Here is a 26,612-nt window from a genome sequence, read left to right on the forward strand (position 1 = left end):
ATTTCAATCCTAATCCTAAAATGCCTATTTTGTTCCCTTTAATTGACTTTGACTTGATGAGTTCAAGCGAGATCAATCACGCGTCTTCCTCGAGGACTTGCAGTAAAAGGCCGCCGCAAATTCGCAATTTACGACCAACTCAAAACTCATTGCTCTGTCCTAGATCAACCAAACAAGTTTCCATAGGCTCACCCTCTAAGTTTCGAAGCTTTTGTAATTTTATCGAGTTGGCAGCTTAAGAATTATCAACAGACATAAGTACGCTGTCACCAGTGTATAACACCTTCCAAACCTTAAAAATGCAACTCTTTGATCTGACTAAAAGTCCACGAAGATTTGTAAAGCCCGAGGCGAACAGAACATTCTATGCACGTAGTAACACATCTAACAGTCATACCCTGTGACTCCTTGGTCTGACACCAGAGACGACAACTCACGAAGGCAAAGCGACGGCTCAAGAGAATCTTTTACTTCGATCCATTCAAAGATCACTCGGATGAACTACACCCTTATACCAGTCATATTTTTTCACATTAAAAGGCTCTGTGACTTCACCAACTTACTTTCTGGAGAGTCTTCAGGCCACAACAAAGCTGTAACTATCAAAACACCGACAAATGACCCCGCACAATCACTTTGCTTTGATCTTCAAAAGCTCTAAGATGTATAATGAGTGTACCACTTTTCCATCTGGTCGAGAATATTCACACATTCTCCTACATGTTTAAAATATCTCTGAAAATCATGGAACATCAACTCTTGGACTTTGCTCGAGCAGGTAAGCTTCATAGACACGTAACTATTACGCGTTCACCACTCAAGTCAGAAACAACTTTTAGATTCGAGAAGGCTAAATTTGATACATGTATTTCGATGGGATAATTGTTTTATAGCGGCCAAATCTGATATCTATCTTACGGTGAATAAGATAAATTCTTTCTCCGACTTTGCAAATGCGATTAAATAGAACTGTAAGCGACGATGACAAACCGCTCTCGAGTTAGCCAATTCTCTTACTACTCTTAATTCGCTGTAGCCTATCCAATAAGTTATTGTCATAGATGTCTAAGTCGCTGTGGTATCTGTTTCGCTACTGAGCGTTGTAAGTCCTTTGCTTGTTGATCACAATTGTCCAACGAATTAGTTCTATCACAACATCTTTAATCAAAGACTTCAAGCCCAGTTAGAAACGTGATCTCACTCACCCAGTATGTTTCACTACTCCTCTTCGAAGTTGATATCGAAGTGGCAAAAAGAGAGTACTTCCTTGTTTCTGCCAATTTAAGCGAGCCCCTTATATCGCGGGAGTGGGTAAAGTGACTCACTTTTATATGCAACCAAGCGGCGGGTTACAGTTGAATAAGAAATCAACCTATCAGATCTAGTGATACTTAGATATTCCGATGTACTGCAGGCCTCTGCCGCAATAGAACGTAATTCTTTTGATGTCACCTGACCTGAGGCAGCTATCCCCTTAAGTTCTCGCTTCCTCCTCCTCCTCCCGTCCTCGCTTCTTCCTTCTTTCCACCACACCAACCTCCATAATCAGCGACTCTCTACATTTCAATGATGTGTCCCCCAGGCGTCGACCAAACTACAAGAACGTCGCCAAAGTGGAAGCTTCTTAGTCCAGAGACACAACAAGTCCTTCCACAGCATGCCACTTCCGACGAAGCATATGAAACCGATGTTTGGTTCCATGAGGATATTGTGAAAGCTTCATTCGGTCTTAAGCCTGCGCTTTTTGATGCATGGACTTTGCTGGCACGTCCGGTCAAGCCAACTTCCAATGACAAGAAGAAGAGACAGCATAGATTCCACGAGCACTCAAGCGGATTCGACACACTCTCCAACGAGATTGTTGATCTCATATTCTCCCACATCTTACCACACAAGACCGATGCTATTTCACTAGCTCTAGCTCTCGACTCGCAACGAATCTGGCAAATAATCTTCCGTCACACCAACCGTACGACCTTGGAACTCTTGGCACCGATGGCTGGAAAAACACTGACCATCCAATGTTCCTGGTCAACCGCACTCCCAACACCAATCCAAGAACAGACAGAGCTTTTGAAAATAGTAGCGCCTTCTGGAGGGTACGGACGAATGTGTGAAGCACGTCGCTTCTTCTGGAACCACACTACCTTCCCGAACCCGCAGACCGCTGATATGGAATCCGCGGAATGGGTAGAAGCAGTAGGAAAGCACCTTGATCCTGAGACAGGACTAAGTAAATACCTTCTCAGGGAGCTTCACCATTCAAAGTTCTTCCCTAAAGGTCAATGGATGCTTCGGAATCTCACGACTCAGGAATACGTGTGTTCAGAAGCGCCGCTTTCAAGGAGCGCGAAGAAGCCACTTGCTGATTTCAATACTATCTTAATGCACAGAACTACATGGGCGACTCACAACGAGGATTCTTTCATGACTAAGCTGGGCTTGGGGGTTGGGAAGTGGGCTGGTTGTAGATTTGATATCGTGTCTCAGGATGTTTTCGAGGCTGAGAAGAGCACGGAGTGGAGGGATACGACTAGGGAGGTTAATGATGAGGTGTGGGCTGCAAGGGAAGTGTTTAAAGGGTATCAGAAAACGAAGAATGGGAAGTATTTTAGGGGAAATGATGGGGTTTCTGATTCAATATTGCGTTTTTGATAAGTCAAAGTTGTTTTTTTCATCAAAATATACGAGACTGAACTTTATTACACAATTCCTATAATACAATGTGTTTAAACTAGACTCAACATTGCTTGTCAGCGAGCGGATTGACTAACTGATGATTGTTATTTCGTCTGTTTTCTCTGCCTGGTGATTATATATGGCGATTTGGCTTACGTGCCCATAATGCTATTTTCACTAAATAGGTGAGTAATACATCTTATCTGACTGAGCTTTGCAAAGGGCGAGGTCATTGGTCCTCATTCTACTTGAACACCCGGCCAGCGAACGAGACCCATTAGAAGCACGGTGAGATAGGGAGGGACATAACTTAAACTAGCAGAGATTACATTACGATGAGTAGATCATTTTTATTTCACCTCGGCAGGCTACACATATTGGAACGAAAAGCTTTATTTTATCAAATGACTAGCTACGAGAGATCATAACATCCATGAGATCATCTACTTTTGCAAATTTATTCTGACATAGCAAACATCAAGCCATGAATTGCAAATCTCCAACGAGGATCTGGCAAGCAACATTAGATGCAAAAGAAAAAGCAACATATGACAAAAGCAACAAGCCAAATGTCGTGTCGAACCAAAATCAAAACATCTCTGTGATCTCATCACAAGCTTTCCACAGCAGGAAATCTCTAGTACAATCGCAATACTGCATCAAGAAAGATCATCAACTAGATCTGTACACTCCCGTTTCGTCTCTTGCCAGAGCCAACGATACTCCAGCCTTCGTCATCGTTGTTCTCGTTGTGCTCGAAGAAACCTTCAGCTGGGACATTTGCAGGCTTCCACGTATCTGGAAAGATATTCTCCTTGTTGTCAATGACACCGTAAGAACCATTGTTTGACTGTAGCATCTTACTATAGGTAATACGCTTCCCATGCGGTCCGGTGCAGCCTTGCAAGATGAATGTAGTTCCTGGAGCAGTGGGCAGAGGAGGGCGCTCAGGCTTACGCTTTGTCGGTGTGTCATCAACTGCATCCAAGGAAGCAGGTGAAATGGTAATTCGAAGAGTCTTGGTCCAAACAGGAGTTTTTACAGAAATCGATGGAAGGGCTGGGACTTTCCCTGCAGAAAGGTACTTTTTCACCGCCAAACTGTCACAACTCAACTGTTTTGTAAAGGTTTCCCGCCTTGGTGTATCAATATCCAGCATTTCTTCCGCCTTGGCCGTGATCTTTTGGCCAGTAGCCCAATCGATTCCTTCTCTAGTCCGCTCCATGTGTTGAAGCGCCGTCTTCCCTGCCCATCTGTAGAAACCTTCTTTTCTCATTTCACTCTCACCATCCTCTCTTGTTTGGATATCCAGATCTTCTTTTATAGCAGCAACAAGCTTAGCAACAAGCTCTTTGCGTATCTTGGAGTTGACTGCAGGATTGACGACTTCGATGCGTAGCCTGACGAATATTTCGGGATCCACTCCGCAGTATATGCTATTGGACTTGTTGAGTATGCTAGGATTGTATTTGCGAGTCTGGCTGCCTTCCTTCCTCCATGCATAGGTGTGAATCCTTCTCTGTCGAGGCGTCATCTCATCCAACTTCTTTCCACCTGGAACTGTGCAACCTTCAACTGTGTCATTTGGGAGGTCCTCGCCATCTTCCAAAGCTTGATTGGCGGCAAGGACTGTTGTGTTGATACAGTTTCCCCTTGTGTTACCGTAGCTGTAGGTTCCTTGCCATGCTCCTTTACTTTCTATGACCCTTAAATGAATAGCCTCGCTGACAAAGTCCAGTTCGTATGCTTGAAACACCTCTGCTTGTATCTTTTGCGCCGATCCGCCGACATTCTTTTTTGCCTTTTTCCGCGCTCTTTTCGTAGCCTTTATATCACTAACGAAGGTTTCCGACCTGGTTTCCGTGGACGAACTTGTTATGGTGGTGGAGCTCCGGCGGCTGAGCCCGCTGGTATCGAGACTGTTGGTGATACCCGTTAAACTGGCGTCTAGGGCTTCAATCTGCCTGATAAGTCGTAAGATCTCCTTGTGCCTGATGTGATGCGTTTCATCGGAAGAATTGCAACTAGACAGAGAAAGGAGATCAGCCCTGCATCACTTGTCATGATAATAGAAAAGAAATACGATTACCCAAAACACTCATGCGATTTGCCTGGAGACAGTTAGCAGAGTGATTTTCCATGGTTATGAGTGCACAGAATCTTACCGACAAAATGAAGCTGTTGATGGAACCTGTACTGAATTGTAAATCAGTTGATAATTCGTGCAACTCGTATTTTGGGAAGACACGTACACAAGGCTCAACATGCTTGCCGATGCAAGATGTTTTCGCCCGCGGATTTGCAAGTGGAGTTGCACAAGTACCACAGTGGTGCTCTAATAAGGATTAGATTCTGTATTGAATTCATTTGCTACGAGGGCATTTGCATCTGCATACCAAGACCTGGGGTGTCGTCCCACCTGAACAAATCTTTTCCCTTATACAGACGAGTTTCTGGCTCGATAGTAGCCCAGTTCATGTTGGCCATGATAAGATCGGAGCGAGCTTGACGTAGATGTCAACGCGTTTGCTTACTGAGCTAAACTTGGTCGGTCCAATGCGAATGGATTCTAAGCAGAAGATATTTTGCAGTCAAAAATAACCTTGACTGGACTGTAGATCGAAAATAAGGAATAAGGGATCTTTCCGTGCCGTCTTCGTATCCTGCGAGAGAAAAGCAAGAGTGTAGGAATGTTTATGTTTTCTGTTTTTCGCTTTTCGCTGTATCAGTGTGTTGGTGAATACAAATAGTTTCTGATAGCGGGTTTCGTCGCGGGAATTCAGCAAGTCAATGAAGAATTTCGAGGACTTATGAGACGATAAAATTGGCGAATCGTGCAAGTGAGAAAAAGTCGTGACAAATGTTGAAAGTGCTGGCGAAGTTCCGGTTGCCAATTCAAGGAAAGATCTGATGTGTTTGCATTTCGGGACGTTGATTAGCGCCAACTGAGCTCGGCAGCAGCTGCTCTCCTTTTTAGTTATCGCTTATTGACTTTGTAACGAAAGATACGGAAGCAACGATGGCATACACGTGATTGTGGAGTTTCACCACTGCAACTTCAGCTGAGATCCACCCATAGATGGCTATCACGATTAAGTCATCTTGGGCGCACAGGTAAAGTATCGGGAAAAGCATCCCACCTGGCTGGCGAAATATTACAGATTTCAAGTTGGAATACAGCAAGAATCAGGGTAGTTGCATAGTCCGTACGGTGGAGTCACCCTCTTGGAGAACCTGGTTGAGCATTAACTCATACTTGCCTAATGTTCTAAACAAATCAAAAAACGCATGTTTCTACAGACCGGCAGACAGTGGTGAGGTCTCTTTTGGTAGGACAGCCCCCGGATAGCCACGCACACGGCAAACGGCCACAAATGCAAGACACTGTGACAAGTCAATTATCATTCAACGCGAAACCTGGTGGACACTACGTGACGAAAAAAGCTCAACGTTTTGGTAGCCCGGCATCCAATTACCATAAATGTGAACAGTCGGTATCCGACGCAAAAAGCCTTGCCCATTTTATTACCAGTACCCCTCTGATGAAACCTTGCCCAGGAAATATCTTTTCTGTTGATTCTCTATGCGTTTGCCTACCATCAGGCTCAAATATCGCGAACGAGACGTGCTCCGGCCCATGCATAAGGATAGTTGCGCTGGTACCAGTTGACACTGATAGAAGTTAGCCTGCCCAATTGGCCACGGAGTCTGCAAGTTCTGCAAGTCTTACAATGTCTTACGGCCAGCGATTCTCGGATGTGTGGCCCAAGAGCCTCCAAGAGCGATGTTGTGTTTGCCATCAAAGAAGTCGCCTGAAGAAGTTAGTAATTGCAAACACCAATCACCAAAGCAAATTGCTTACTTGTATAGGCTGGATATAGAGGCATGGGCTCGAATCCTTCATGCTTCACTAAGGGTGAGCTTGTCCACTCCCATACACCTCCCATCTCCGCCTGTCCAGCAAGCTTGTCGCCGTTTGCTGTTACGGCGACTGGGTGCCAGTTCTTAAACCCAACGTTAGCGCCGTCAAGATTAGCGAAAAGGTTTCTCGATCTTCCGCTGTTGACGACAGCCCGTGATGGTGGGCTCTCCTCTACCCCGTCGTTGACGAGATGACTGATACCGCATTAGTAAATACCAATGCTTTTAAGGATGCAAATTACCCGTTGACCGCTGGGACAGTCTTGCCAAGATGCTGCTCCGCCTCCTTAAGCTTCAGCCCGTCAACGTGGCTGTAAATGCTTCGAGCTTCCTCGACGGTGGGGATTCTTCCACCCATAAAAGCTGCACAACCGGCAAGTTCGTCATAGGATGCGAAGACTGGCCAATCCAGTGCATACTGCAGCGGTACCAAACCATAAACGGTACGCACAGACTTGCCCTCCAAAAATGCCTTGGTAGATGACTTCTTTTCTCCTCCATTTGAATGACCATTAGAATAGCCATTGGCACCGTTGAAGAAGCCATTAGTGTCGGAACCGGTTGATCCACCATCTGCCCATGAAGCTGGTATTTCATGTTTGTTAGTGTACTCGAGATATCGAGCATACTACTGGAGCATCAGTAAAGAGTTAAGAAATGACGGAGTTCTGTTTACCTCTTCATTGGTGATTGCTCGTCCTTTCGCTAAGAAAGATGGGACCAAAACCTGTCTTGGCGGCTTTTCGTTATCCCTAACAACGTCAGTAACGTTAACGAAGGCTTATTCATATTGCTTACCACCCAAAATGTCTATCTCCACCCGAATTATCCTCTGGATCCTCCAGACCGATTGTGATCTGCTGCCTTGGTACCTCAAACCACTCATTCTCAACTCTAGCGCTTTCAGCAGCTTTTGCGTCGTCCTTGAAATTTGGAGTGTGACTAGTGGGAGGAATGGTTCGATCGCTTTGAAGAAGCATGTAGAGAAGTGTCTCTAGGTGCATAATCTCATGTTCGAGCCCGATCCAAAGGGCCCGACCAATCTCACGTGGAATTTTGGACGCTGCAGTCAATTTCAAGGCTTTCGCTCGGACTTGCTCCTGGTATTGTAGGATTTCTTCTAAAGGTGGCCACTCATCAGGGATGTCGGAATGAGCATGGCAATGCTCCGGATTATCGACATCGGGATCAATGCCTCGCTCAAAAATCTTGGGGTAGTGCGAAGGCTCGCAGGGGGGTTCGCCGCTCACTTTGCAAAGCTGGATATCAAGGAAAGTAGGAATGTGGCCAAGGTAGAAGATGCAAGCATTCCTCAGCTTGATTGGCTTTTCGAGCAAGTCTTGTTCCGGTATCATCTTTCTCGTAACAATGTCCCAGACTTTCCAGAGATTCAACCAGTCATCAACGGAAGGGACCGTTGTCGCTGCGTAGACAGCAGAAGCGGTATGGAACTCCATCCTCTCTTTTGGTTGCAGGAGGTGAATGTCTGTATAGTGTTAGTTAAGTCAAGCAGTGACAGAAAATAACAGAAGTTTAGAATGGCCGGCACAAATCATCAGCCTTGTGTCAGCTTGATGTGAAGATATGGTAGTCCTCAACAAGCCGCCGTCAGTGAGTAGAAGGCCACTTGGTCTGTGCGTGCCCGTTGTTGGGCTCCAACATCTTACAAGCAAGCCACCCCCACACCACAAACACATGGCTACCATGGCACTAGGATCAAACCGGCATTTTGTGCGGTAGGGAGCTCTTTGTATATCCAGTAGAGCTCGTAGGATAAACCCGATGGAATAAGCAATATATCCCGAGGAAACGGTACTCACTGTACGCATCGGAAGAAGCTGTCCAATGACTGACTTCTCTTAACCCAGATGCAGCCCAAAGATGAGTCGCGTCATCCAGAGAGTACTTCAAGCTCTCCTCGACCTGGATTCGCTCTCCGGCTTTAAGCAAGATGTTTTTGTATGTAACATCCGTCTTGGGAACGTAAAATGCTTGGTGGCGACCACCCTCGTGATCGAAGACGTACTCGCCGATGACTTTCCAGTCTTTGATATCAAAGGCATCCTCACCAAGGATGCCATTTGCGTTGGTCAGACCATTCAAGATAAATCTGATAGTGAATTGTTAAATAGCGGCCTTTTCAATTGCAGGTACTAAGGCATCTTACTCGTGTGTAGTTCCCTTACGATCTATTGAACATTGATTGTAACCGTCAGCATAATTCTATAATCCAACATATTGCGACACTGCAAAGCGCAACAATGGAACAAAAGGTTTTGCGTTTTCGTTCAAAATAGGCTTTGTTTTGGGCAATCATGCTCAAGTTCTTCGCCTCCAGTACATATTCTGTGGATTCGTTCATCAATCGCTGCTATCGAGGATTCTTACCGTTATAAGCGTGACTGCATAACATGTCAGCAAACTGAATTTTAATCTCAAATGGAGCTGAAGAGTTGATCACACATACTATACCTTAGAAGGATCACTTGTAGCATCAACTCCAATGAGCATCATATTGGACGGCCCAAGTGCATCAGAAAACCCACGAAGGAATGACGCAGCCTCGGAGCGCTTGAAATTGCCTGCAAAACTCTCGATATTAGCGAATTCGATGTAACATTAGCAGTGTGTCACTCACCTATGGACGAACCCAAAGACATGACAACTTTGGTTCTGGAACCGTGTTCGGCTGCCTTCAACCAGTCCAAACCATCGTCATAGGTACCATGAAGGCCATGGCATTTAACGTATTTAAAATTCGGGACCTGTTCTAAAGTCCTCTTCAACTCAGAAAGCGAAAGGTCTAGCGCATAATAATCAATTTCCTTTCCTGCAGCTTCTAGAGCTCGTAGTAAAATGCTGACTTTCCGTAGATTTCTGGGTCAAATTAATACGAGAGCAGTGATGCGGTATGAGGGTCACAAACCCACTACCAAGCTCAACCAGCATCGAGCCTGATGGTATAGAGTCTGCAATGCTGCCAGCAGAGCGCTTGAGGACGTCAATCTCCGCATTAGTCAGGTAATACTCTTCAAGATATGTTATCTGCTCAAAACATTAGATTAATTGTGAAACAGGCGAAAACTATAGCCTTGCCTTTTCAAATATCTGCAGCCCACGCTCATCGTACAAAAGCAAGGTAGGCAGTTTCTTTGGACCCTCTGCAGGATGCAACAGTTTATCGATTTCTTCCTTAAGATTTATTTCCACAGCATCGTGACGTATATCAATAATATCAACGCCAGAAGTGAGTTCGTCTTTAGCCGATGGTTGAATATTGTTGGTTTTGGAAGACGACATTGGTTTGGTATGGGAACCCAGCTTGGCAGTCCCATTGGTGGCACTGTGAATCGTCATTTTGAAGTGCTGTCAATATAATTTTCGAGGAAGAATAGAGTTGACGTTCTTTTGTGATTTTGTGGAGTAGAGTAGTTAGCTTTTGGTGTCAGGAAGAGGGGACTAAGTAATATCGCATAGCAGACCAAGACCACACCACATCCGGTTCATGGAGCGATTTGAAATGTGGAGAACGACCCATCTTGAAGGCGGAAGTGCAAGCCTAAGCTAGCCTTGTGAGGAATCAACAGGAACGGCGCATGAGTGAACATCGATGTTGCTTCGAAATATACCTGAAATAGACAAAGGTATTGGAGAGAATTTTGCCCCGCAGTGAGCAAAGGCGCGGTCCGATGAGAGACCCAACCAACGCCCCCCACGCCTAAGCCTTAAGCGTGACCTCATCATTAATATCTCATAATCGAGTCAAATGAAAAGGCGAGCTGATGGAATGAATGTAGCTCTATCCGTGCATCCCTTGTATACGGACAGGGTGAGCACATCCCGAATAAGGTTCGATTTGGATACGTACATGAAGACCCGGTCGAGGACAGTGAATGACCATGGATTCATGGAAGAGAGTGAGCCAAATTCGACACTCGGAGGCCCGGCACCACGGTTGAGTTTTCCTTGCCTTGTCCCAACTCCATTATCAATCACGACTCCGAGTCATATCTTGAATGAAGGCTCACTGGTTTGACGTCGAAGCCGAGTCTGAACTTACAGAGATCTTAACAGAAGACGAACGAGCCAACGTGTAACTCGTAGTGCCATGTGTCGCTAAGAGCTACTGCATCAAAGTGTCATAGTTTCATACCCAGAATGTTCTGAAAGACGTCGGACACGCTGAACTGGGCAGCAACAGTGGGAATGCTGCGATATACGGTTTCCCCAACGAGCATTGTGCTTCTTGGGCTATAAAAACTGGCCGCCGGACAGCTCGGGTGAGATGAAAATAACAAGAACAGCCTGGAATAATACTTCTAAGCACAGGTAGCTTGGGCTGGGTAGAATTTTGTCAGGTAGGACGGACACTGGTTGTCGAATTTGAGTTTGTCCAAGGAGATCTTCGAAACGCAGCGAGCCCTGGACTTGGGACGCATCTCTGGTCCGTGCTGGGTTGTCCGCGCATCGTCATCAGGCCATCGAGGATCCTCGTGAGCTACCATGCGATGAGAGCACAGCATATACTCGAGTACAACGGTAGTTGTAGCAGAGGGTATAGAGACAATTGTTATCTCAGGTTCAACAAGCCTGACGAGCATTCAATCTCAGCTTGCGTGCTGAATCCCAAAGCTCGCTTAAAGTAATTGTGTAACACCTCAAGATTCCGAAGTATCTACCGTGGCGTTCTTACAACCTGTGTTGGGAATATTGTGACAGGGCAAAAGCCGAATTTCATGTGGCAAGAAGAGATTTTGCGGGGATGATGCGGGGGCTTCGAAAGTGGCATGGAATACATGCTCAAGCGCGAGTACCATGACAAATATCACTTTGTCAGATGCCGTCAGAACGAGTAAACTGTACTAAAGTAACATTCAGTACACATCTTGAGAGAAACACGACGACTACTTAAACAACTCTGCAAGTACGACTGCTGAAATGGAAATGAAAACCAAAAGCTTCCTAAGCTGGATACCTCTGGTATTTACCTTTTCGCTTATGCCCCTTTCGGGAATTGCTGGGATATATCAAGGGACGGGGTGATATGCCTTGGGCAACAGGAAAGTAGCACAGTATGAAAATTGTAGCTGCTCCGAACTTGAAAGAGATGAAATTACCAAGACATCCTACTTTCATAGCAGTTTCATAGCAAAGAACGTACAAGAAGAACCAAATTGGGTGATCGGAACAGCCGTTATACATTTCGTCTAGTACGATACCGATACGTCGTAGCTTTTGTACATATGTACTTGGTAGCCAGCGCACAACAACAATAAAAGCTAGAATGGGAGAACGATTCAGACACCTACTCCAAGACTTTCAAACAAAAGCCCCCCCCTATTAATCATTAATCAAAGAAGCTTCATCTCGGGCAGATCTGATAATTGTTATGGAGAACAGGTTCAAGTCATGTGACGGTTGTAGAATGCAAAATCTTGGGTCGTTATTTGACCAACTTAGTATCAACGACGCGCAGTTTCTTCGGTATGTTGGAAGACAAGAATACCATTCCGAAGGCCATTACTTCTTTTTTTTTTCTTTCCGAGAAGCACAATGGAAGATCGAGTGAGATAAACGAAATCTATCTGGTTGTCGTACAAATTGTTTTTGCCTCAGGCTTTAAACGACCCCACGGTTGTTGTCGCGACCGTGCAACTTTGTTTACATTCGACCGTCCGTTTTCACAGAAACTCTCAACTTATGCGCCAGAACAAAACTCTCAGCCAACACAATCATAATGTCTTACAATCCTCGAATGAGTCTTGCGCCCAATACTCAGCAACAAAACCGAGGGAAAAAGAAGGATGACGAGAGCGACGCTTTCATGCGCCTGGTAAGTTGAATGACATTGTTTACATTGATAAATGCTAATAAAACAGCCCGACAAGGAAATTGCCGGATGTATCAGTGATATAGGCGTCACATTCTCCGTAGCGGACCTTCAGAAGCCAAACTCGCTACAGATACAAATGGTTTTTGAATGCTTCGTGGAGGTTCTGATGAATGTCGATCGCGAAACGGTGGACCCAGCTATGCGCGCCGCGGCCGAAGATGTGTGCGGAGAGTTCATGGAAATATTTCCTGGAGACACTCGAAACCTGATGGGATTTTACATCAGTTTGCGACGACTGCTTATCGAGTGTGGAATTGCGGATTTCTCTTTCCAGGACCTTTATAAGCCTACGCATGACCGACTGGCGAAGATCTTCTCATACATAATCAATTTCGTAAGATTCCGGGAGAGTCAAGCGAAAGTCATGGCCGAACAGTCCAACAAAGTTCAAGATACGCGGAACAGGATAGAGACTTTGTATATGGAGAACCAAGAAATGGATGCGCGGTTAGAGGACATGAAGAGAAATCGGAAAGCGATGGAAGCGCATGTTGCGAGCAAAGTCAAGCGAAACGAGGAACTGAAGAAAAGGCTATTAGATCTTCGCCAGGGGCAGGAGAAAGTCACAAGGCGATTCGAAAACGTTAAGACCAAGAAAGGGGAGATGACTGCCATTCTCGAGGATAAAACCGCTGCGACGATTACGTTACGACAAGAGAGTTCGAAATTACGGCCCTACGTTCTACAATCTCCCGCTGCGTTACAAGCATCTCTGACCGAATTGAGCAATGCGCTGAATGCGGAGAAATCCCAGATTGATGCACTGGACCGAAGAGCTCGAGGGCTGCAGACATCCACCGATACATTCCAGGTCGTTTCTTCGGATGTAGCGTCGTGTATCAAACTTCTCGAAGATATCTCGGCTGAGTTGGATAAAGAATCCGAAGAGAACGTAAGGATTGCGAAGCAACGAGAAGCATTAGGCGATAGATCGAACAATGTACGGGAAGTGGAGAGGACTGAAGGACTGCTGCAGAGGCAACTCTCAAAATGGCTAGAGCGGACGGAGAAATTACGAGACGGTAGCAAAGAGAAAGCTATGACAGCGAAAGAACGAATGGAAGAGCTTCGTGCTGTGCATCGCAAGTTGACTGATGACAAATCTGAAAAAAGTAGAGAAATGGAAAGAAGAAGAGTGAGAATAGAGCAAACAGAGAAGAAGGTAAGAATTCACGCGTCCGTCAGCCTTGTTTTTTAACTAATATCTGGTAGATGGCCGATTTGAAGGAAAATATTGAGAACGAAGTACATAGCGCCCAAGATGAGTTTATGAAGATGGACTCTCATATCAGGCTGTATATGACTGAGATGGAGAAGGGGGGAATTATTGCTTAAATCTGTTATGCTTGGGTTGCGATCGGTACGGTTGATTAGGGATCGGCGTTTGGGTATATCCTCATGTTTGTGCAAAGAATGATAATGACCTGCAATATATTTTTAGCTACGTATTTTGAACTGCTTACCACCTTTCATCATTATGTCTATACCTGTACCTTAGATTCCCTTCTCTTGTTCTGAAGCTGTCGAAGATTTGCTCATGTATTACCGTCTTCCGTTACACCCAGTCCGCTTTCTCGAATCTAAACCATCTTCCAAAGATTCTGCCGGCCTCAATAGTCCGGCCACTCCAAGCCTCGTCTTCACTGCCCATTCCCGCTCTTCTAACACTTCCATTCAACATAGGTACCCTCTGTTCCCAAACCTTACACACCTCCTTCCACCTCCGACTCTCAATCTCCTCCTCCTCATCTTCTAACTCTTGCAGATCACCTGAAATCTCATCCTCTCGCTCCTCAAAACAAACCACTCTCCTTCCACACCTTTCGCCCACCTCCACTAACGCAGAAACACTATTCCCCAACCCCTGTGCACTCCACTCAGAGGTATCCCGATGCAATCCCACAAGCCCATACACAACAATCAACGGACTGTTCTTCCCTTGTTTCTCGAACTGTGGTACCGGCAATGCGACTCGATCCTCTTCGCCAAAAGCAGCGAGGTAAGCGCGTAGATGCGAGACTGTAGGGATGAACACCACTTTCACGGACCTCGATGTTGCTATCTGATGTAGCGTTGGTATGAGGAGAGGATGTACTGGCGATGGTTCTGCTGGGGCGGAGGAGGGGTCGTCAGTCGCGGAGGGATTTGAAATGGGTGAGGTCTGGTCGATGGAATTGAGGAGGGAGGTGAGGAAGTTGGAGCGGGGTTGGCAGATTATGAGGGTTGTTGGGTGGGCTTGGTGCGCTAGGACGTAGGTTAGGAGTTCTGATGGTAATGCAGGAGGGAGAGCGAGTGATTGTAGTCGTGGCATTGGCGTGGATGAGGTTGTCGATAATGAGGGTGGAAATGGTAGTTACCTGACGACTTTGGAGGGGTCGATAATAAGGATATTTGGAAACTTAATGTCGTAGATTAGTGCTGTGATGTTAATTATATATCAAACAGAGGTGATAGAATGTAATCTTGCTTCACCTAGAAGTTCGCGTCCTTCACACAATCTTCAGTCTGTGGTGTCGCATGTCTGAAGTTCATGGCGTCTTCGTCGCGACCTCTCAACCTTGAATTCTGATCGCTGCCCCACCATCATCCAACCTCCATGTCGCTGCCGCCAGATGCGCCACGCAACACCTCTTGAATGGAGTCAATATCTCGGATAACCAGCTTGCTGGAGAGCGGTATGCCATCCTATTCCGACAAATGCGGCCATAAATTCTAACACGCACTCAATAGCGCGAGAGCTCACCCTCGATGCAGCTCAATCGGCTCGAAGCTCACGAAGCTCGACGAGGACCCTACCAGCGGCGCAGATCAAGAAGCTACTCGACAGTCGAAATGATAGAGAGGTCTTAGACGGGTTGAGGAAGGTCATCTCGGTGCGTTTCCCCAGAACACCGCAGACACCCATATACTGGGCCAGATGCTGACCAGTCCAGATGATGTACCGCAATGCCTCCACCCTCCCCTTCTTCTCTTCAGTCGTGAAGAACGTCGCATCCCCGAACATAGAAATCAAAAAGCTGGTCTACATCTATCTCCTCTCGCACGCAGAATCAGAGCCTGATCTCGCTCTCCTGTCCATAAATACAATCCAGAAGTCCCTCTCTGATGGGAACCCCCAAGTACGGGCACTCGCCCTCAAAACCATGTCCGGTATCCGGGTGCCGGTTATAAGTCAAATCGTATCCTTAGCAATCAAGAAGGGACTGGGAGACATGAGCCCGTATGTTAGAAAGGCTGCGGCTTTGGCGATTCCTAAGTGTTATAATTTGGATCCAGGAACTTTACCGCAGTTGTTGGAGTATATCAGTACCTTGTTAGGGGATAAACAGTATTATGTTGCTGGGGCTGCAGTCAAGGCGTTTATGGATATCTGCCCTGAGAGGATTGACTTGGTCCACAAGCATTACAGAAGTTTGGTGAAGAAGCTGGTTGATATGGACGAGTGGAGTCAATTGGTGACCCTCCGTCTGATGACTATCTATGCTAGAAAATGCTTTCCCAAACGTACGACCAGAGTCCCGAAAAAAAGCAATGGTACCAAAGGATTTTACGGAGACGAAAATGGCGGAGATGGCGGAGAAGAAGAGCTGGGAGAAGAAATCCAAGTTCTGGACCCAGATCTCGAGCTGCTGCTGAAAAGTATCAAGCCTCTTTTGCAAAGCCGAAACTCAGCTGTGGTTGTTGCGGTCGCGCGCTGCTATGTTAGTCTTGGAAACCAGGAATACATCAGCCTTTGCATTGGGCCTCTGATTGCACTATTACGTGGACCTCAGGATATTCAGCACATCGCACTTTACAACATTGTTTCGGTATGTCTCACAAGACCAGAAGCATTTGTCAAATACTCTTCACATTTTCTAGTTCGCTCTACGGATCCTCCTCAAGTCTGGGAACTTAAACTGGAGATTCTAACCCTAATATTTCCCCATGCCGACGCTTACCTGAAGAGTATCATCCTCAACGAGCTCGAGCATTTCTCGAGAGGTTCTGATAAAGACCTGGTGCGAGAAGCGGTGCGGGCTATTGGAAGATGTGCTCAAAGTGATGCGAGAACCTCAGCGCGCTGTCTGAGTCTGCTTCTCAAGCAAATAACCAGTCTGGATGGCAATTTGGTTGCCGAATCCTTGACTGTGATTAGACACCTAATTCAACAAGATCCGACGCCTCATACAAATACTGTCATTCGCCTAGCAAAGAATCTTGACACAGCAACGAACCCTCGAGCTCGAGCATCTATTATTTGGTTAGTTGGAGAGTTCTCTGGAATTGATGGCGAGAATAATATTGCACCCGACGTCCTTCGGATACTAGCAAAGGGGTTCGCAGACGAGGCGGAACCCGCTAAGCTCCAAATCGTACTGTTGGCGGCTAAAGTATATCTGCATCACCTCAATCGATCCGACGTCAAACTCGAGCCTGCTGAAACCGTCTCATCTCCTGCAAACGAATTTTCTCATTCGGGTGGAAACGAGGGATTTGGCGAGTACAACGAAACTGCATCGCCAGCTCACCAGCCACCAGAACCGGAATCAGACCACCCGATTGTTATACTATGGAAGTATGTTCTCCTACTTGCACGCTATGACACGTCATACGACCTACGCGATCGAACTCGGCTCTACAAGGCTCTACTTGCTGTCCCGTCTTCCACGCAATTAGCAAGCTTAATGCTATTGGCACCTAAGCCGGTTCCTCATACACCAAGCCCGTCAGAGAGTCGGACAGGCTTTACTCTAGGGTCAGCGAGTCTCGTTGTCGGCGAGGATGGTGGCTTACATGGCCTCAAAGGTTATGAAGCACTGCCAGATTGGGTGAAAGCTGGTAAAGAGCCCGATCCCTCACTGAGGGACACCGACACCAGCAAGCAAGAGTATGATGAGAAGCGGCTTGTGCCAGCTGGCGAGCGATTAGATAGCGCAGCGGGTAATATGAGAACTGCGTCGCCGTCCAACGCCAACGGATTGGGCACCACTGGTGCCAAGGAGAAGACGCTCGACGATTGGTTGGCAGAGTCTGAGGCCGAAGAATCTGAAAGCGAAGAGGAAGAAACGGACGAAGATGCTGAAGAGAGCGAGGAAGAATCAAGTGGAGAAAATTCGGATGCCGAAGATGACGAAAGCGACGACGATGATGATGTAGCGGAGCATGATAGACTCGTCAAATAGGGCGAAAGATAAATTCAAAATAAATAAATTGGAGTTTTGGTTTGGGCGTGATTATTGGTGACACCAGTTTCCATATTCAGATATGAATGGCTAGCAAAACACAAAGCTTCATCATGAAGTGAAGGTCATCATGCTGTCGATCTCACTAATCGGTAGCGTGAACTGATATGAAAGGCAATATAATCGCTGACACAAAGAGAGCCTCAACGTCTTAATTTCTACAAGACTTGAATAACATTGGCACGCGAGGTGAAAAGGGCCTTCACCCGGGCATGTCAAGTAGCTTCGCTTGCCTCAACTGCTCTGAGAGAGCGAAAACTCTATTACTGCTAGCAAAGTTCCCCGCCATCCCAACTTTTATGGGTGGCCATCAACTTGATAACGCTAAGGAAATGGCAAGTACATCTTCTATAACACACGGGAAATTACGATCACCAGCGCAGCGTCTGAAGACCCAACTTTTACTGTTGGTTGAATTTCATAATAGCTCAACCCAATCCTATCTGGTGCTGCAAATGCAGCCTATGTTGAATGAAAACGCCTCTCGAAATGAGTATCAAAAGTCCAAGTCAACTACTAAACACCTCAAACGCCCCATGTCAAGGCAAAATAGCAGGTAGACAGTACAAACGGTGCCTAAAACAGTACGAGGAGAAGAAAAGAACCCAAAGACGGGGGCAAAAACCAGAACCTAAATGCTAAAATGATGCACACTAAAAGCGTGTGGGTCGTTAAGGCTAACTCCAGATAACCGCCCAATGCAGATACGCAAAGAAAAACAATGTCATCTTCTAACCAACAGCTCGGAGGAGAGAACAGATGACATCCATGTGTAGTACCACAGCACTACTTTATGCAGAGGGTCGTTCGTGGATATACATGTTATAACGTAATTAGGCAGTAGAATCGAGTATCTACCAGCGACGGCTGTGAAGAAACATGTCAGTACCAAAAGTTTGCCGGCACAAGAAAATCCGCTGAGATGCTCCGAGTTGCTTACCTGTATGCTTCATCAACCACTGGTGCTGGTCGTTTCTTGGTTCCGCTGGACTTTCGAGGGGCGGGTACAAGAAGACTTCCCAAGATCTCTCGAGACATTGGGCTCAGTGGCGAACCGTCTACTGTAGAATCTGATGGGTCACGCAAGTGGCCTATCTCATCTCCTGATGAAGCGTTCCCATAGGTAATGGGAGAGCTAGCATCAACAATTCGGCCATCGTCATTTTCTGGTTTATTGGAAGCAACAGGACCGTTAGGAGGAGCAATTTGTTGGAGATTTCGTTGGGAATTCTGTCCTCCCCGTTGGGTGTTTTTATTTAAACCGTTGCTGTGCGAGCCGCCCGAACTGCTGTAACCCGAGTCTTGGCGCGTTGGATTGTTGCTTTGCTTGTTCAAACCAGATGAAAAATGCTCCAGTTGCTAATTAAATAAGACCCAGGGGTCAGCAAGGAATTTTCTCTGAAACTTGCTATAACTATTACAAAGAAATTGAAAATTGGACTTAAACTTCAAATTGCAGGAGGGGTTCACTCACATTATTGGGCTTCAAGGCGTTGTGGTTATTGCCATTGTGAATGGTATCTGATTGCCCATGGTGTTGTGGTCCGAAAGTATTCGGCTGGTTGCCAGAAAAATTGAAAAGTTGTTGCGGTCCTGGCGCAGATCCATACTGGTGTTTTGAACGCTGGTCGATTGGTGGTCCATAGGACGCATGGTGCATTTGTTGGCGGCCATTTATGCTATGACCGTGCTGAATCGGGGCAGAGCCAATATGCTGTATCTGACCGTTTACTGTGTTAGTGGCTTGATTGAAACCAAATTGCTCATGCTGGAGCTGGCCATTTAATGTATTGCCATTCATGCGTGGCTGATGAAATTGGGCAGCTTGATTAGTATACGACAGTGGGCTAATGGTATTTACATTGGCATAAGCTGCTTGGGCAGGGTGGGGAGGCTGTTGAGGGCCGTAGTTGCCGTTGAATGCTTGAACATGGCCCTGACCATTCGAGTTTACATAAGGGTGGCTTTGTGAAGCATTGGCGTATGGAATTTGACCTTGAGAAGGACTCAGAGACTGGTATTGAAACGGCTGTGCTTCTTGGTAGGCGGGGTAGTTATTCTGAGACAACTGGGGTACTTCGTTCGTAGCTGGTCGAAGTTTATTATACTGGAGCGGAGTATTCTGAGGACCGCTTTGGGCAGCACCTTGGTGGTGAGGTTTGTGAGGTCCATTTGAGTAGTTAAAGGATTGATTTTGCGGGTTCAAACCTATATGGTTACTAGGGCCAAGGTTTGTTGGAATTGGTAACGATGAGTTTCTCTGTTGGTCGATCCCACGAGGGCCTCGAGCTTTAATCCTCTGCAGAGAAGGACCCGTCGATGTCTGTTCGGTTATAGATTCTTGCAGGTCATGTTGTGGCGCTGCGTATGGTGGAACTGGATCTATATTAACTGGCTTTGGTGCGCCCGTTACTCCCAAAGATGCGAGCAATGCTTCCGTTGGGTCTTCGGAAGTGGCAGGCGATGCTGCTCTTTCGCCTGGCTCAGGAGCCCATGCTTGATCGTCATTCACCAGACATGGCGTACCACCCCTTGCTACATAAGTTTGGGTCTCGATTACTGGCGTCCCAACCCTGCTCATTTTTTGATCGACTTCCTCATTTTTCTGGCGTTTGCTAGGAGGTGCCTCTTCGTGAGATTCAGAATCCGTTTCGGTGACAATGTGACCATCAACCAACCCTGCCGATGCATCTATAGCTGATTCGTGAGGACGGGTGCGTTTACGAGTCGTTATCAGATCGTCTCTAATATAATCGGTAATACCTTGGCGGTGAGCCATCCAACGTGGTATATCGTCAATAGGAACCAATGGGCCATCCAGATTTAATTCGACGAAGGCAGGGTCGGTATTAATAGCCGACCAAGTTGGGCCGTCTCTGACACTTTTTGAAAAATCTTTAACCGAAACCCCCTTGACGAATCGCGAAACAGGAATCATGGACTCAGTGTTGAGGAGCGGAACAGGAGTGACGGCGAAAGATATGGACAACGGACAGGCTAAGCGAACTGTCTCTGTCGCAGGCGGGTCGGTAAATATACATGCCATGTCCCATTCGAACTGTTGCTTTTTGTCTAGTTCGTCGACAGTCTCAATACTCTCCTCGGTCCTTGACGAGGCGGTTGCGCTTTTTGTGGTCCTCAAATTTGATTTATCGACGTCCTTCACAACACTAACAGCATCAGATCCACGTTTGCTAGATGCAGCATTCGGTCCGTTTGATTGGCTAATCGTGGTAGAAGGTGTGTTTCGGGGAATCCCAGCGTTGAACTGACGCTCACGCTTAGCAACTGGTCCCTGGGCTATAGGAGGTCTATCGCTGCTTTGCGCTTTGCTATGGCCTTGGACTGGCTGTGCTGATTGGGCATGAAATCCAGATGTGGATGATTTATAGATAACATCAGAATGACTTCTCTGTTGACGTTGATGTGGAGGAACTTTTTGCACAGGCGGCTGCATGGTATTCCATTGCTGTTGCTGGACGGGGCCTTGGAAGTTAGGATGCGGTGGATTGATACTACCACCGTATCCACCGGTTTGGTTTCCATGAGGGTGTAACGATTGCGTTTCGAAGGGGATCGTATTCTGAGACATGGCATATTGCTCATTGTTAGAAGGTCCAAGATTCATGTGTGGAGGTCCGCCATACTGGGTAGGGACAGGACCGGAGTACTGGTAGGTCTGGTGTGCCTGGTAGGGGATATTGCCATACGGAGTATTAACAGGCGGTGCGCTGTATGACTGCTGCGGAGGACCTTGGTTGTAAGAGAACGCCGGTTGATTAGGTGTAGGAGCATACTGCTGATGCTGAGGATAGAGCTGGTGAGGTTGATTTGACCCAGTTTGTGCCGAACCATGATAATTCGTACCGGGGAATTGCTGTTGTTGTGAAAAGGGCGCCGCTTGAGGAGGACTAATGATATTAACAAATGGATGGAATAAGATGATTAATGGTACATAATACAGAGCTGCAACAAATTGAGACAAACAAATGAAAAACGTGACCTTGGTGATGTCGCTGATCAGACAAACACTCGAGGTAGAGAAGTTCCATACCAAGAATGTCATTTTTATTGGGTATCTCCCGGACTTATGCCAGAGCGTGGATTATGACCAAAAAAAGATAGAATTAACTACGTAAAAACAGAAAAAAAGCCAAAACAAACAACAAGGATTCAATTGTGACTTACCCATGTCCTGAGTTCTTGGGTGCGCGACAGTGGACTAAGAGATGGTTCTGTCCGCAGTTGAAACATATCAGACCAGGTGCTCCATTACCAGGCTGTGCGGGAGAAAATGGCTGCGGTCCATGGGACCACGTTCCAGACATAGTTGTGGGAGGTTATTCTCGGTGGGAGAGCATCGAGCCGAAGTTGATTTGCAGATTGGAATAGCAGATCCAGGTTGACTTGGTGTTGCAGTAATTGATTGTAATTAAATTGCAAGTTACCGCAATGGTGAATGCAAGTAAGGAGGATAAAACCCGGCAGATCGATCTCGTTTTGGCCGTTTGGTTGTGTGCAACATATGTAATTGTTCACCAGAGATACCAAGCAACCTCAACGCTGTGGCATCCCAAGGCGGGCGTACAACCTAATAGAAATCGAATATGTTTCCAGTGACGTCGATCTCGATTGCAAGAGCAGATAAGGAACTGAAGAGCTCAGAAATAGAAATCGCCAAATTTAGCAGATGGTTATGAGAATAGTAAAGTCCGAAGGTGTTTTGAGAGGTTGTCAATAAAATAGATAGCAAGAATTATAGTAGCAGCGAAGGGTTCACGTTCAGGGATTGTGGAAAGCTTTTGGCGCGATATCCGATTAGACGCTGGTGGGGCAGGGCCTAGCTAGAGCAGCGTGAACTTCTAAGCAACATGAATACTTCATGTGCCGAATCAATGATTAGTAAAATAATAAGACAGGTAAATTCAGACACAAATGAGAGAATTGTTGATTCAAAATGAAAATCGTAACACAGCTGAGGTGCAGAAATTTCACACAGCTTGAATTGAACTTCCACATATACATCCGAGGCCGCCGCTTTTCCCTTGCCCAATTGGCTGGATTTCTGGAACATGCAGCTGCGGTTCTTGATAATCCAACTCGAGCTCATACATCTGACGCCGCCGCTTCCCAAGCAACATTTTGTCGGCCCTCATCTCCAGCTCCGTGAATGCAACCACCATAACCAAAAGCTTCTCATTACGACCATGCGACCATGTTGTTGCAGTCGCACTCATCATTGAAAGAACCTCTCTGCGCCAGCCCTGCCATCCAGCTCGACGCGCCACTCCAGAGCCAACATCTGCAACATGCCTGGCCTGCCCTGTACGTTTCCCAATCCACAACATACGAAGGAATGAGAGCTGATATGTTGGAATTCTAGCTTCTGTGGACCTTGACGAATGCATAGAAAGTCTGTACAAAAAGAACCTCCTCGCGGAATCGGTCATCGAAGCCATCTGCGCCAAAACGAAAGAGCTGTTGATGCAAGAGAGCAATGTCGTACATGTGCAAGCACCAGTTACCGTTGTGGGCGATATCCATGGCCAGTTTTATGATTTGATTGAGATATTTAAGATTGGCGGGTGGTGTCCTGATACGAATTACTTGTTCCTTGGTAGGTGATTTGTGGTGTGGCGAGATGTTGCATGGACGGAAGTTAATGTGAAATAGGAGATTATGTTGATCGCGGCATGTTCAGCGTGGAAACGATTTCTTTGCTAGTATGTTTGAAGCTAAGATACCCGCATAGAGTGCATTTGATCAGAGGGAACCACGAATCGAGGGGTGTGACGCAGTCGTATGGGTTCTATACCGAGTGTTCCAGAAAATACGGGAATGCGAATGTGTGGCATTACTTTACAGATATGTTCGATTTCCTGACATTGAGTGTGGTCATCAATAATCAGATATTCTGTGTTCATGGAGGTATGTTCTACTTTTTCTTCTCGGCCAGATGCCAACTGACAAATCTTGCCCAGGTCTCTCCCCTTCAATCCACTCCATCGACCAAATCAAAATCATAGACCGATTCCGCGAGATTCCTCACGAAGGACCAATGGCAGACCTAGTATGGTCTGACCCGGACCCCGAACGCGACGAGTTCTCTCTGTCACCCCGCGGTGCAGGTTACACCTTCGGGGCGCAAGTCGTTAAGAAATTCTTAGAAGTCAACAACATGTCGCATATATTACGAGCTCATCAGTTATGTCAGGAAGGATATCAGGTGTTATATGATGATCGATTAAGCACGGTTTGGAGCGCTCCGAATTACTGTTATAGATGTGGAAATATGGCTAGTGTGTTGGAGGTCAGTGATACTGGGGAGAGGTTCTTCAACGTTTTTGCCGCGGCGCCGGAGAACGATATCCATAAAGATTCGCAGCAAGGTGGTCAGGATAAAATCGCTGATGGGACGGCTCTGCCCGATTACTTCTTATGATCGGCGAGAGTTAAATGTCATGAATGGACGAGAATGAAAAATAATAACAAAGGCAATAGATGTGTATAGATCCAGCATTTAGAAAGTGCATGTTCATTTCTCATTTTGTTCATCCATGGTTCGTAAATACTGAAATATCAACATCTACCATCCCAGACCCCCATCCGCAAAAAGTAAAGAAGGTATCATGCTCTCATTCAACATCGTGCCTTTGGCTTAAATCTCTATTAAGATAGCCCGCTCCATATTTAGGTGCAAACAGCCGTAACGTCATAAACTTTTCCATTCCTTAGATCCTGGGCCGCAGCCTTGCAAAATCAGATTTACCAGTCTTTGGCGATATCAAAAGACCATTCAAACTCCAAGTGTCGTTTCTTGTCGTCGTCGACAAATGAAGATGTAGCAGTGTAATGTCCTCGAGCTAGCATCCCGGATGGAGCGTCTTCTTCGGCAACTATGCATGGTTAGATACTATTTCCAACAACGGGGCGTGGGATCTTACATTGTTTAGTGTAGATAGGAGTTTGGTCGGTATTAGGCGCATAAGAACCCTATTTCTCCGTAAGCATTGCATTTCTGATCCTAGCTTTCGTACTCACAATCATTTCCTGGTCCTTGCTAACTCTAATCCCCTTCCTCTTCACCACCTGTACATACTGCAACCCACTCAGAACATCATGCTGCACCTTAAACTTCGCCGTCATGCTAAACTTCACTCCCTCCTTGATCTTGAACGGTTTATCTTTGAGCGTCTTTTCGGAGCCGGAAGAAGCGAGGTCGATGGTGACTGGGGGACGGCCTTCAGAGTCCATGGTCAGGGAGAGGATGATACAGTGGCGTGGGTCGTTTGGGTCAGAGAGATCTTTGCCTGAGCCCCCGAGCCCAAGGGATTGCTTGTAGCGTTGCATGGCTTCATCGTCGGCGTCTGGGAGATAGGGTATTAGTTGCGGTGTGGTGGTGGGGTGAAGTTATACCCCGCCAACATGGAGGATTCGGGAGTGATAGAAAGATTGAGGTATAAAGGAATTACACGCGAGTGTTCATAGTGTATATAGATAGCCCAGGACACTTCGTTCAAATCCTCAGAGCCATAAAATAAACAAAACCAGAAACCAACATACCCAACTTATGATACTCATCCATGGTCTTCTTCTCCCCCACCTTGAACCCCTCAGTCTGGTCTGGCAGAAGCTCTTGATCTTGTGCGGACGCCATATTTGCTGTTATGCTATGCAATAGATCGAATATCGATGGTGAATGATGTCTGGAGGTGAAGATGTTGTATTGCTGTCCTCCGTGTTTTGGAGTTGAGGTTGGAGACCCTGGCCGAGACCCTTTTGTCGACCCCCCTTTTGCCGATCCTGGACACCGCCTTTCCGTTTCCTGTCAGGGCCCGCTTCGCACCGCACCTCGCTGCCGCGTAAACCTTCGTGGACAGAATAAGTGGTAGACTGAACACGATGTTTCTTCGATCTAAATGACACAATTTCGTATATTTGGTCAATCTTTTGGATTAAATAATACTTCTTTAAGAAATCACCAAAAGTCTTTAAGATTAATGTAAGCATGAATGATAACTATATATTAGTAGTTAAGAAATTTTGTAGCTAGTTACTGTCACTTATTTTGTAACACGAGAGGACCAGACTTGTTCCAAACACAACCCAAAAGCATTTTGTTTTAACACAGTTACGCAGGCTCAAACATCGACTGGTAAAGTTTCTTCAATGGAGAAGATCAATTTTTTTGGGATATTTATGCACTCTGTTTGACCAATATCTATTTTCTGTTATTCCAAAAGTAACCATGATAAGCTAATCCTGGGAATACTAAGATCTCTGGTTTCAAAGCTGGTACTGGACAATTGTAAGACTGATACCTTTATGCCCGGTAGCTGGGAATAGATGAGGGAATCATTGACCTTGTTTGTCGCTACCAAGAAATCCCATTAGTGTTCACGCGGTGTCCTTCAACAACGCTTTCGATGATGTATGATTCCTACATGCTACGCTGCGCGACAAGAGGGACCTTGCTATTGGGGAGCTTCCTGGCGATGCAGATATCAGCCCACAACCGGAGGGCAAAGAGAGATTTAAGATTGAGCTCACATTTCCGTAAGTTGAAAGCAGGTATTTAGCCCTCATAATGTTCATCCATAGAAAAAAGATTTGGCATGAGGATCCCGGTGAGTTGCTTTAGAAAGTAGTTATCAGACTCGCTGTCTAAGATGCTCTTCTCTTACTCATCCTCATGTACAACTGGAGATATGATCTTGCTGAGATTTTACATCTCTTCAGATCAATTAGCAACTCCGAAAAAGTACAGTACGAACCAGAGGATGTTTGAAAACAACAATTAGTCGTCTTCTTAGTGATGGATGCAACCGAACGAAAGTGGTATGACGCAGTTGGCTTGGAAACTAGTGATTCCGCAGGGTCTTTTTGTGTTGCTC

At 46.2% G+C, this 26,612-nt stretch overlaps 9 protein-coding genes across 9 annotated transcripts; 4 read left to right on the plus strand and 5 right to left on the minus strand.

Moving 5' to 3' along the window:
- Nucleotides 1–1,569: 1,569 nt before the first annotated feature.
- Nucleotides 1,570–2,655, plus strand: GLAREA_08263 (uncharacterized protein; the record flags this gene model as incomplete). The annotated part of the gene is made up of 1 exon (XM_008090308.1): nucleotides 1,570–2,655. One exon carries the CDS (start codon nucleotides 1,570–1,572, stop codon nucleotides 2,653–2,655), a length of 1,086 nt encoding a protein of 361 aa, XP_008088499.1.
- Nucleotides 2,656–3,355: 700 nt separating this feature from the next.
- On the minus strand, nucleotides 3,356–5,166 carry GLAREA_08264 (uncharacterized protein; the record flags this gene model as incomplete). Its single annotated transcript, XM_008090309.1, has 5 exons — nucleotides 3,356–4,703; nucleotides 4,769–4,790; nucleotides 4,845–4,875; nucleotides 4,932–5,014; nucleotides 5,076–5,166. 5 exons carry the CDS (start codon nucleotides 5,164–5,166, stop codon nucleotides 3,356–3,358), a joined length of 1,575 nt encoding a protein of 524 aa, XP_008088500.1.
- A 1,118-nt stretch (nucleotides 5,167–6,284) lies between these two features.
- On the minus strand, nucleotides 6,285–9,957 carry GLAREA_08265 (C-type lectin-like protein; the record flags this gene model as incomplete). The annotated part of the gene is made up of 13 exons (XM_008090310.1): nucleotides 6,285–6,351; nucleotides 6,410–6,491; nucleotides 6,542–6,795; nucleotides 6,843–7,228; nucleotides 7,277–7,352; nucleotides 7,399–8,086; nucleotides 8,421–8,710; nucleotides 8,768–8,789; nucleotides 8,989–9,002; nucleotides 9,068–9,182; nucleotides 9,239–9,477; nucleotides 9,527–9,629; nucleotides 9,720–9,957. 13 exons carry the CDS (start codon nucleotides 9,955–9,957, stop codon nucleotides 6,285–6,287), a joined length of 2,574 nt encoding a protein of 857 aa, XP_008088501.1.
- Nucleotides 9,958–12,337: 2,380 nt separating this feature from the next.
- GLAREA_08266 (Nuf2 family protein) lies at nucleotides 12,338–13,828 on the plus strand (the record flags this gene model as incomplete). The annotated part of the gene is made up of 3 exons (XM_008090311.1): nucleotides 12,338–12,433; nucleotides 12,480–13,655; nucleotides 13,706–13,828. The coding sequence occupies 3 exons, from the start codon at nucleotides 12,338–12,340 to the stop codon at nucleotides 13,826–13,828; spliced, it is 1,395 nt and encodes a 464-aa protein (XP_008088502.1).
- A 220-nt stretch (nucleotides 13,829–14,048) lies between these two features.
- Nucleotides 14,049–14,804, minus strand: GLAREA_08267 (uncharacterized protein; the record flags this gene model as incomplete). Its single annotated transcript, XM_008090312.1, has 1 exon — nucleotides 14,049–14,804. The coding sequence occupies one exon, from the start codon at nucleotides 14,802–14,804 to the stop codon at nucleotides 14,049–14,051; it is 756 nt and encodes a 251-aa protein (XP_008088503.1).
- A 324-nt stretch (nucleotides 14,805–15,128) lies between these two features.
- On the plus strand, nucleotides 15,129–17,658 carry GLAREA_08268 (ARM repeat-containing protein; the record flags this gene model as incomplete). Its single annotated transcript, XM_008090313.1, has 3 exons — nucleotides 15,129–15,168; nucleotides 15,224–15,366; nucleotides 15,427–17,658. The coding sequence occupies 3 exons, from the start codon at nucleotides 15,129–15,131 to the stop codon at nucleotides 17,656–17,658; spliced, it is 2,415 nt and encodes an 804-aa protein (XP_008088504.1).
- Nucleotides 17,659–18,572: 914 nt separating this feature from the next.
- On the minus strand, nucleotides 18,573–22,046 carry GLAREA_08269 (uncharacterized protein; the record flags this gene model as incomplete). The annotated part of the gene is made up of 4 exons (XM_008090314.1): nucleotides 18,573–18,585; nucleotides 18,659–19,077; nucleotides 19,193–21,629; nucleotides 21,907–22,046. The coding sequence occupies 4 exons, from the start codon at nucleotides 22,044–22,046 to the stop codon at nucleotides 18,573–18,575; spliced, it is 3,009 nt and encodes a 1,002-aa protein (XP_008088505.1).
- A 981-nt stretch (nucleotides 22,047–23,027) lies between these two features.
- Nucleotides 23,028–24,160, plus strand: GLAREA_08270 (Metallo-dependent phosphatase; the record flags this gene model as incomplete). Its single annotated transcript, XM_008090315.1, has 5 exons — nucleotides 23,028–23,043; nucleotides 23,102–23,335; nucleotides 23,392–23,441; nucleotides 23,517–23,646; nucleotides 23,700–24,160. The coding sequence occupies 5 exons, from the start codon at nucleotides 23,028–23,030 to the stop codon at nucleotides 24,158–24,160; spliced, it is 891 nt and encodes a 296-aa protein (XP_008088506.1).
- Nucleotides 24,161–24,483: 323 nt separating this feature from the next.
- GLAREA_08271 (E set) lies at nucleotides 24,484–25,375 on the minus strand (the record flags this gene model as incomplete). Its single annotated transcript, XM_008090316.1, has 4 exons — nucleotides 24,484–24,614; nucleotides 24,663–24,711; nucleotides 24,760–25,085; nucleotides 25,282–25,375. The coding sequence occupies 4 exons, from the start codon at nucleotides 25,373–25,375 to the stop codon at nucleotides 24,484–24,486; spliced, it is 600 nt and encodes a 199-aa protein (XP_008088507.1).
- Between the last annotated feature and the right edge of the window lie 1,237 nt (nucleotides 25,376–26,612).

This window comes from Glarea lozoyensis (genome assembly GCF_000409485.1).
Source record: "Glarea lozoyensis ATCC 20868 chromosome Unknown GLAREA9, whole genome shotgun sequence".
NCBI classification, from domain to species: Eukaryota; Fungi; Ascomycota; class Leotiomycetes; order Helotiales; family Helotiaceae; genus Glarea; species Glarea lozoyensis.